At 40.9% G+C, this 10,864-nt stretch overlaps 1 protein-coding gene across 1 annotated transcript; it reads right to left on the bottom strand.

Annotated features, from left to right (window-relative positions):
- Window positions 1-766: 766 nt before the first annotated feature.
- Window positions 767-10,232, bottom strand: lbh (LBH regulator of WNT signaling pathway). Its single transcript, XM_030719676.1, has 3 exons — window positions 10,044-10,232; window positions 5,622-5,724; window positions 767-2,651 (listed from the first exon to the last, which is right to left on the bottom strand). Exons 1-3 carry the CDS (start codon window positions 10,070-10,072, stop codon window positions 2,421-2,423), a joined length of 363 nt encoding a protein of 120 aa, XP_030575536.1. The 5' UTR covers window positions 10,073-10,232; the 3' UTR covers window positions 767-2,420.
- Between the last annotated feature and the right edge of the window lie 632 nt (window positions 10,233-10,864).

Raw genomic sequence — 10,864 nt, 5'->3', positions numbered from 1 at the left:
CTATTCCCAGTACTAGACAATCAAAGTTGACCTCATGGGTCACAAATACAGCACATAGCAGCAAATCACCTGAGAAGTTTCCATTGTAACAGTGATCAGAAAGCTTTTTGTGTAGTCCCATAAGCCCCCGCCCCCCCCAATTTTAGCTTTTCCAGTCAGCCACATTTTATAGCCTTGTTTCATTGTGAAGTGTTTACGGGTACTGTGTGAGGAGCTGCTTCCTCAGGGTAATATGGTGTTCTAGCCTTAATTTTTCAGAAATGTTAAAGTCCTTCAAAAGACTGGCAGTTAAACCCATCAGTCTCCATATATTTCAAAAGCACAGTTTGTTTGTTTTTTCTCTTTAAAAGAACTTAGAAAAACAAAAGCTGTTCAGTGTTCAGGAATGAAGTTTTGCTCTAACTAGGTGTAACACTGTGTGCAAGCTGTAGACAGGAAGTAGCATGTGGCCTGCTCTCGCTTCTATATATATACACACACACACACACACACACACTTGATACATGCATCTGTTTTCGTAGAGAGAGAGAGAAAGAAAAAGATTCTGTGTATGAAAGATGCTGAGCAGGAAGTAATACTGCTTTTCTTTAACCAGTGCCAGTTAAGTGAGTTGAGAAAGTGGGGTAGGGGTTGACAAAGGAAAATGAAAGTGAACACAGAAGCAAAGCCTCTTGGAAAGTACTTCAGATGTGCTGGAGGATTACACCTGTAAAAATAGTTATATACTTGTACCATAAACATGGAAGCCATGGCAGACTCACACAGCTGGATAGCAAATTCAAATGTTTATTTACAGCCTTTATAATCATCACTGAGAAGAGTGGTCTAAATACAAAAATAACAGGAAAAAAAAATAGAAAGATGGCGGCTTATCTCCCTGAGCTTTACAAAAACAACGTGGGATCTGCAGGAGAGAGATACTCTGTACACAGCCCTAATGCCACACAAATGAGATATTACAAATAGACATATCTCAGCCATGCTTCTACAACAGTTAGAAATTTACACCACAAATAGTAAGTCATGATGACTGAGTGGAGAAAAAAAGAAGAAAAAAACCCCCCCACTGTTTGCAAATAAATTGACAGACATTACTACCAGAGAACCAATATGAATTCCCCATTAACAGCTTTTGACTAATATCAGAAGTTTTTTCTGCAAATAAAGATCATTTCTTCAGGTATTGCCTATATATCTGCAAACTGCGTCCCACAGTGTGAATTCTCTACAACCTGTACTTCATGGTGTTGCTTCAAAGTATGGCTGTTTTCAAAAAGAACAGGAAGACTTGGAAAGACAGTCAAATGTGTATAGTTCAGTGACTTTTTTTTTTTTTACCTTTTAGAAAGACAAAGAAAAAAAAAAAAAGAAAAAAAAAAAAATCAAGAAAAACACGATCAGTCCACTAGAAGGCCTTGGGGGATGGCTTGCTAGAAACAAGTATTTACATATCCTTCATTGAGTCTGTACACTGCTTTATCAAGTGCTTTCCAAAAGTTAGCATTTTCCATCCTTACTCAGCTTTTCTCAGCGGCCTGTTTGCGGCACATTTTGTTCTCAGAGTCATATGATTTTGCTGAGTAATCCAAGCGCTGTCCATCATAAGGCTTCAAGGAGGCCAATGTCACAAGGGGATCATAGCATAACTTGACTTTGGTGCGTAACAGGTAAAATTAATTCAACCCACATATATTTATCATGCATACCAGCTTTCACCATTTTCATTTTTAGATCACGTCTATTATTTTTCCTTTTTAATTTGAGTGCCTGACATAGTGAAGGACAAAAAAATAAAATAATAAAAATTCCCAACATTTTGCACAAAACTCATCCGAAAGACAAGTCACAAAATTTCAACCTCTGGAACAGACAACTCTACAGACAGCAGTGGCAATCACAATAACAACAACATAGCAAACCAGATTCTGAACACATGGACAGTGTACTGTACAATAATTCCCACGTGTACCACAATAGTTCTGTATACAAGGAGGAAGCTTCTGGGGTCATGACGCCAGCCATTTTGAAGTTAAGTACAGAGCAGTAGTAGCCTCCTGCAGTATTAGACCTGTCCATGAAGCACTGAGCTGCCGCTGTCCAACAGGACATCCGGTTTGGGCCGAGACACACATGGTGGTAAGAAGTAGGTGAAGATTAGAGGTGTGCTGATCTTTTCAAGCCTGTTCTTGGTGGATTTGCAGTCCAGGAGGATAAGTTACTGTGTCATAAAAGTGTGTGTATGTGTGCATATTGCTTCTCTTGTGGGAGTGATTTCATTTAAAAAATTTTTTTTGGTGTCGGAGGAAATGAGATGGTGTCAGTTGAGTGAGCTAGAGTGCTGAGGTGAAGCATAACCAGTGTATGAAACCGGAAAGTCCATCAGAAAGAAGGAAGAGTGTATGGGTGCTGTAACACAGCCTCTAGTGCTGCGAGTTCTGTGCTGGCAGTCCATTTTGAATGTTGCTATTCTGTTCTTCTTCCTCTTCTTCCTCTTCTTCTTCTTCTTCCTCCTCCTCACTAACCAGAAACTCCTCTGGAGGCCAGCGAAGCTCTCCGCTCTCAACTTCTCCTTCTGTTGGCTCAACCACAATGGATGGGAGGCGATCTTTGAGCTTACAGCAACGGTCAAAATCTGAGGGGTCTGGGAATATCTATAAGAACAAGTAAAGAAATGGTTATTAATCTGTCGTTAAGTGAAAGTTAATACAAATTAGGTTCCAAAATGTGGGAGAGAGTCCGCTATCCCACCACTAATGCAAAAAGTTATTTGCAAACATATTTTGGAATGGTGATGAAGGCTTTTGGATTTCTAGAACTTAAGTCTTGCAGAAGTGTTGCAGGTACCATCATAAGGTTAAACGAAGGAGGAAGGGATGTGAAGACTAAACATCTGTGATGAGAACTGTTTGATTAAAATCCCAGTGGCATACCTGCTCTTGCACATCCCACATTCCTTCAGTTATACTGGCTTTCCGCATAGATATTGCACAAGTGTCTGCGTATGGATAAATGAGGCAGGACTTAGGATAAATGGTGCCAAATGTTTAATCTCAATGTCTTGGACGGAATTGTGCCAAGCAGCTCATAGCTGCTTATGAATGTCACCCGCAACTCAGAAGATTATACAAGAGCATAATCATAGCATTTTAAACCAAGAGTAAAAAAAAACAAAACAAAAAAAAAAAACAATTATATATATATATATATATATATATATATATATATATATATATATATATATATATATATATATATATATATATATATATATATATATATATATATATATATATATATATATATATATATATATATATATACACACACACACACACACTATAAACATCCTGCACACACACACTGAGGCATGATTTGTGCATAATTAGGATATCCATCCCTGTAACAACTTTTGAATAATGTACATTTCTGTGGATGTAAAGTCAAAAATGGTTTAGGAAAGAACATGAAATCTGTTGAGTTATCTGCAAATCCATGTATGCTGATAAATGCAGAGCACCACGCTAAAATATTTGGATCTGAACTGAAGGGCATGAGAGACAGACTGACAGCAGAGATTACATGCATTCCCTGTCCTGGCAAGATTTGACATCAACCTCCGACTTTCTCTGTTCTCAGGAACAGGAGGAATGGCCCAGGGGGGGAAAAAAAAAAAGCCTGCCACTCCTGGTCCAAGAACAGCAGATTTTTTTTTGGCTGTTGTTTGGATAAAGTGGATGAATATTTTTAGACCTGCATATTTCATTCCTAGACGTTTGGGGGGGGTGGGGGCGATGTTGCTGTCTGGGCAAAGAGCCGAGTGGAAAGAAAGCATTAGATGGGGCAAGAGAGAAAGTGAGACAAGAGATAGAGGAGATCCAGCTGTGTCCAAGTCTCCATGAATTCCATAGGAGACAGATGAGAAGGGGAGGAAAAACAAGACAAAAGCGAATGAGGAAAATCTCCCAGGTTATAAAAGATTGTACGTGTCCATTAGCTGCTGTTACATTCTTCAAACCCAGGTGCATAACAAACCATGCCAAGTACATGCCATGTAATTATGTGTGCAAGCACATCCGTATTTATGTGTAATACTTGACTGTATCTGCATTTCTGGCCAGCATCACTAATCCTCACTGTGCGTCAGCATCAAGGGGAGTTGGGCAGTGAGTGACCTTGCCTTTGGACCCCTAGCTAACACATGTAATCACTTGTTTCTCTTCCAATGACAGGATGTGAAGACACATCACCCAGGCACAATGTTGGCTATTTTAAGCTCTTCTCGTGTGTTTAGTTGGGTGATTGGGGTGGGGGGGGTGGGGGTGGGGGGGGTGAGGAGTGGAGGGGGGACACTGTATGCCTGAATCATGACATTGCCTTGTGAAAATGATTCAGAAAGTCAACATCTACTCACTTTTCTCATCTGGTATTATAGCTCATATTTATTTCAATAGCTTTTGTAAATGCATCTGGGATTTCATGGTTATGGTTATTGAAGTCAAAGTCCTAAGAACTCATAATAGAGGACGTTACTGGTGGAGCATCGCTGCTTCATACAGGGATTCTCTACGGCGAGCCTGGGACACTGGGCAGGATAAGGATAGAAAGAGTGCAGGAGTGGCACACTGGCACCCTCCTTTTCTCTTGGTCCCTCTCTGACAGACTCACAGCTGTGGTGTGAATTGAGTTGAGAGGAAGCCGGTCTTTTCCTCTGGGTCAGTCTACATCCTCTCAGCGTCTGTATTATCATACAGCATGTGCAGGCTGTTGTATAAGGCTTATAAATGCATCGAACACAGGCTTTTACACTGTAATGAAATTGCAATTTATCAAAAATTATATTTTAACTGGAGATAACCTCTTTGGTAATTATTCCATCTTCTTGTTAATTTTTTTTTTCCCCATAGAATGAGTATTGAGAGAAGGCTGTTTAATTCATTGACACTAAGCTAGCTAAGCAGCTGTGCATTTAAATAATTTAGTTTCCGAGATGACCCTGTTCAGCTGACAGTAAAAGAGAGCTGCTGGCTACAACTTGTCAAAACCACCTGATGGCTGCTTTTCTCATTTCTGATCTGTTGCGGTTTTATTTTTGTGACAGACCACAGAAAATGTGAATCTGCTCTACACAGACTTTGAAGTTGTAACCATTATAATCTGCAATGTCCTTTCCCGACCATATTAGAATGGAAGGGAAAAAAAAAAAAATACAAGGGCTGTGCAGTTTTGCTGTAATGTTGTCTTACCATTGTAATCTCAGTATCTAGGTTTTAAAAATTGCAAATGCACATTCTTGTTTTATCTTAATACACTGATCTTTATCTGCAACAAAATATTTGGTTAGCTTGTAATGGTAGTGGAGAGGGAAAAAAAAAAAATCACTACATCATTAGATGAAACTCAGATATTATCTTGTGTTTAGGTCCACCACCACATAGTGCAGACGGTGTTCAAATCTCAACATGCAGCGGCAGCTCCCTCCCGTCCATGCTGATGTCAGTCCAATTCACGATAACAAATGGATGAAGGCAATACAAAATATAAAAATGGCACTGCTGCATAAAATTTGCTGGGAATTGGAAAGGAAGTGCTATTTATCTGTTCAGCATGTACGTGTGTCCTACCTGGAAGGAGAGTCTGTCCTTGCTGGGACTGAGCCTCATGTCCTCCATGGGGGTGCTGTTGATCATCACCTCAGTCATATCTCGGCTGGGCACAAGTACTGGGCTGTAGGGTGGAAAAAAAAGACAGGCAATGTGATTAGATGTAACAATGATCATAGCACAGTTGCCTGAGATCTGCAGAGAAAATGTAAAAACTAAACAAAAACACATTTGCAGTGTTGAATTATCAAATTTCTTTCAGTTAATATGAATGTAATCCCCATCCATTTTGTATGAAATACTACAGGGCAAGTTATATACAGTGAGGACAAAAAGCCGTAACTAACACAAGCATGTGATAATGAAAAAACACGACACTTATCAGGTCTGAGAGTTATGGTTGATCTACTTCCCTGCACACGTTTGACAGTTTTGTTTACACTCTGAACATCTCCACCACAACACAGCAAGCATCCAGTCCATCTACTTTGCTAATGCACTGCAAAGCTGCACAGCTCGTGATGTGGCTTGCATAAGGTGGCCGTTTCTCAATACAGAGTGATGTGCTCTTGCGCTAGCAACCAGAGAACAGTCATTGTGAGAGTGTGCTGGGGGCGTGCTGCGGTATTTGACTGGGGAGGAACTTGATGCACTCATTTCCATCAAAGCTTGGCCAAACTTTCCATTTTAGATGAAAGTAGCAAGAGGTTGTTTATCCAAGCTCAGTGCATTCACTATCCAGCATTGTCGTAGTAACGCTCGAAGCAGGTCCCAAGACTCGCATAGATGCCGGCTTGAGACAAGATGCTGAGCGGCCTTCTCACGCTCTCTATTTAAAGCCTGGTGCCTAGTGGTCAGTGGCCACAGGCTTGCGGTTTGTGTGGTCACTGGCTAAAAAAGACAAAGAAAACAGCACGCCAAGAAGCTCACTCACATCCTCACATTATCCAGTTCGATGGGCTTGTTTATTTATTTATCTTTTGGGATGAGATGTGTGGGCTTCACTTAACCTACTTTGAATCTGAAAACCCAAAAAAAAAAAAAGGTTTATTTTTAGATGAAGGGTGAAAATGATGGTTTAAAAAAAAAAAAAAAAAAGGGGAATGTGCTTTCTGATGAATTCTCTAATAGGGGACACAAACTGAAGTCTCTCTCACAATAAACCGTCAAACCCTCACTTTCACTTCATCTGCCATTACATGAAATATAGTCTGTGGAATTTCTGTGTAAAGTACAGTTCTGCCTTATTGTCTCCATGTATGACTCATACAAAGCGCAGTGTCCTGACAATCCCCTCTGCAAGGCTCCACCTCCATGTTTAAATTGAACAAGATTTTTATTGTTGATCATTGTTTTTGCATGGCAAATTGTCAAAATGACACTACCCCACACAGAAGAGAGTACCTAACTTTAAAAAGTAGAAGCACTGCATGCTAGAACCACGCTAAGTTCACTGATCCCTGGTAAAAACCCAGGATTTCTAAGCCTCATCATTGTGTATCTGCAACCTTATCAGGACCATCCACTTTTGATAGTAACACACTTACGTATACTGCAGTTTTCATGTAACCTAAATTAAGGAGAATTAACAAGGAGGACTGAATCATGAGATATGAGTCACTCAGTAGCAGGAGAACTTTAACCCCTGGGGGATAGAAACTAATCAATTTTTCCATCCCTAAATATACAGAACCTCTTGTTTCAGGAGGAAAGACTGGCATCACGGCAGGGTGTAGAGTGGCTCTGATTATGTTAAAATTAAAACGCTTCCATCTGAATCACTGTAAGTAACCTTTCCTGCAACAGTCAGACAACTGGCAAAAAAAAACAATAGCTGGATATCCAAAAATAAAATGAGGAGGCTTGAGGGATATGCAAGGTTTAACATGGAAAAAAATGTCAGCTGAGGTTATTCTTTAACTAATATCATCCTGGGGTGCAGAGGAGCGTGAGGCAGACATGCAAAAAACAGGAGAGGTGGAGACAGAGGGATGAACGGTGACAGTGAAGACCTGAGCAGCAGAGGAGGAGAGGGGAAAGTGGAGGGAGTGAAGGAAAAGAAAGATAAACACTTAGGACTTGCCAGTCATATTTCTGTTCGGGGATCTATAAACATCCTGCTCTGCTAAGAATAACAGAACATCAGGCTAATAAAACAAAAGGGGCACAATGAGGAGGAAGTAGGGGTGCACAAGTAACAAGTCAACCTGGGAGGAAACAAACATACACCAATAGTCATGGAATTACCACTTCAAGTGTCAAGGAGGGATCAACAATATGTCCCTCTGTCAGCAAAGAGGATCCAGCAGTTATCCAAGCATACATTCAGCATGGAATACAACTACCACCCTTGACTGTGATGATGACCCAAACAGACTTAAGAACCAGACTGCCCAGTTCTGTAAGGAAGAAACACATTTTAAGATACAGGACCGCAAATGTTTAATTGGTGAGGCTGACGGTGCAGATGGCAGGAAATCTCATCTCTTGACCCAGTCAGCCTAACGCATACCTGGTCCTGCCCGCTTCCTAATGCCTCAGCCAGCCAGGCCACACATGAATGGCAGGTACCTTCACCAGGCCACTATGGCTGATACATTTTGGACCATGTGTCCAAAATTTAAAGGAACAGAGTTAATTAGTTAATTGCTGTACTGTTTCATTTTCAAGTATAGCTTTTTAAAGGGCTTACTGTATCAGTTATGCTCTGCTTTAATTCCTAACACTGACCTTATACTAATGCCTTTCAGATATCGTGACATATTAAAAAGTAGTACTTTTTATTGTCTCTAAAAGGCATTTTCTGTGTAAGCCCTGCCCATAGCTGTCAAAAATCACTCTTTTCAAAACATGAACAAAAACTGAAAGTCTTTAAGCAGGTGTGACACCAGTTTCATCCTACTGTCCCAGGACTATAAAGAGGCCAGTTCCTCACTTCTCTATACAGTAGTGCTGCTGGCTGGAGCCCAAATGGTCTTTGCAACAATCTCACTTACATTATTAACATAGTTTCCCCTGTGACACTCCACCTAGTCCTTACTACTACTATGGCTGTCATAAATCTCAGGCAGTGTGGCAAACACAAGGCAAAGCTGATGTCATTCAGTGCCAGTGCTGTGCTTTCCACCGGCAAAGTCACACAGCTCTGCAGGTATGTGGGTGGGGGTGACTGAGTAGGACCCTCAGGAGTGAACAGGAATGAATGGGTTGAATCCAGATTCCTGTGGGTCGACTGTCACTGAAAACACATCATAGATCAGTGTCCTCTACGATGTGTGTGGAAAATGATCCCTTTACACTGTTGCCAAGTGCTTACTCACAGGCAATTGTTGGACAAACCCCAACTACTGGAAGGTCTTTTACTATACATGTGATGTTATATGGTAAATTAAATAAGATGATGGCATTCTTGTGAGAAAAATGTCTTCCTGTTCACACGTAGAAAGACAAAGATTTCAGTGGAAAAATCTCATGCTCTCAAACAATTACGCTAGTTACACTACTGACAAAACTAAAGTGGTGATGATTTCTCACAGTTGTAATAGACGAAAGATAGAAACTTAAGCCTACTGTAACTAAGCACAGGCGAGAAAGCAGCATGTGGTTACAACAAAGAGGTCGATTTTGAACTTCCTGGTAGAGACAGACAGCGGCCTACTGAGGTTTTAACAGTGCTTGCAAAACAATTTTTCAAAGCAACTTGCATATCCTCTCTACAGAAAGAGAAACATTTGACAGCAGAGAATTAAAAGTGCCCAAACAAACAGAGCTACACTCCCTATTTGTGTATCAAAGAGTGAATTATGGAGTCAAGGTAGGCTACTGACTGCCAGCTATGGAAAATTTAACACTGATAAGAAATATTAGTAATAGATGGGGTGCGTTGCTCTTTTTTGCATGTGCAGTCTCATTGCATTCACATGCAGTAAGGTGAGCCTACATGTTCTGAGGTTCCAAAAATGGCTTGAAAATATAGGGATCAAATTACATTTATTCTCAAATAGACTGAAACAAGCTGAAAATGAAAATAGCACAGTGTGACTAATGCACCTTCCTAAACTGGTGCATTGAGCAGTGCTTAAATCTATATCCTGGCAACTATTTGATAAAGAAAAAAGAAAAGAAAAAAAAAGTAGAGACCTAGAATTTTCTCATTTTCCAATCTGAGTGCTGTGACATTTCCAATTTCAGGGGCAACACCCCACAGAAAATCACAAAGGAAACATGAGTGGGTGTAGCAAAAAAAAGGTGGCTCATTTTAAGGGAAATCACCATGCTAAATGAACCACAACTAAATCCTTCATTGTTCTTGCCTGCCAGGTGCAAAGTCGGGAAATCCAGTGTCTGACATTTGATTAGTTAATATCATGAAAATGCATAAACAAAGAAGATACACAGCTCGCATACACAGAAACAGGTACCAGTGGGAAAGAGAGTACTCACCAGTATATCCGCAGTGAAAATACAGACATGAATTCACACCTGCCGTCACTTCTGCTGAGGGGATCTAATTACTGCCGCTGACTTCTCTCTAATTTTTTTTTTTCTCTTTGTCTTCACAAAACCAAAACGGGATGCTCACGCAAAGCGAAAGTCACTGTGCAGCGAGTCTCAAAGCCTGCCCTTCAAATTGGTGCGTCTGATCAGATCCACAGCTGTGGTTTAGTATTTATGCGAGAGGCGTGTACTCGCGCAGCCGGAGACACACCTCCCCACAGCACGAGCCAAAAATCCTCAATGGCAGCTCATTAACAGCGAGAACCAATCGGAGCACGAGTGAATCGAACCCATCCGCCTCCAGCCTTGATGACGGCAAACGCGACCGAAGCCGTTCATTGGGGACGAGCGGAGAGATGCTGCGTGATGATTTGCAGTCTCTAAGGCAACAAAGTGACAGTCTTACCTCCCCTTGAATGACAAAAACACTCTGATTCGCCCGCTAGTTTATTCGTGACATTTATCCAAATGAGGAGGAAAGAAAGGCTCATTCACAAATATATTCCAAGGGCAAGTCAATGTCTGGATATTTCAGCAACAACGCAGCAGGGGCTTGCAAGAGTTTAATATATTATATCAAAGAATGCATGCACAAAACGAGCATCGTGTCCACCGCAGATTGTTATCAAATCACAACAAGCAGGATTCTGACCATGCTCAAGTTTTGGTCAACATCACATGGTCGACCTTCACCTTACAGAGTGCCTATTTGATTTTTCCGTGCTGTACATTTAGTTCAGAAAGAGCAGGTGCACGCTTTAGGGGCT

This window comes from Archocentrus centrarchus, chromosome 22 (genome assembly GCF_007364275.1).
Source record: "Archocentrus centrarchus isolate MPI-CPG fArcCen1 chromosome 22, fArcCen1, whole genome shotgun sequence".
In the NCBI taxonomy this organism is placed as follows: Eukaryota; Metazoa; Chordata; class Actinopteri; order Cichliformes; family Cichlidae; genus Archocentrus; species Archocentrus centrarchus.
The sequence above is the reverse complement of the archived record's forward strand: the minus strand, read 5'-3'. Positions and strand labels throughout refer to the sequence as shown.

Excerpts from the sequence above, each read along its gene's own strand:
- lbh (XM_030719676.1), bottom strand. The coding sequence starts at position 10,072 with ATGTCTGTATTTTCACTGCGGATATACTG. Across the intron at positions 5,725-10,043 it reads TTTTCACTGCGGATATACTG|CCCAGTACTTGTGCCCAGCC; the intron begins GTGAGTACTCTC and ends TCCACCCTACAG. Across the intron at positions 2,652-5,621 it reads AGGACAGACTCTCCTTCCAG|ATATTCCCAGACCCCTCAGA; the intron begins GTAGGACACACG and ends TTGTTCTTATAG.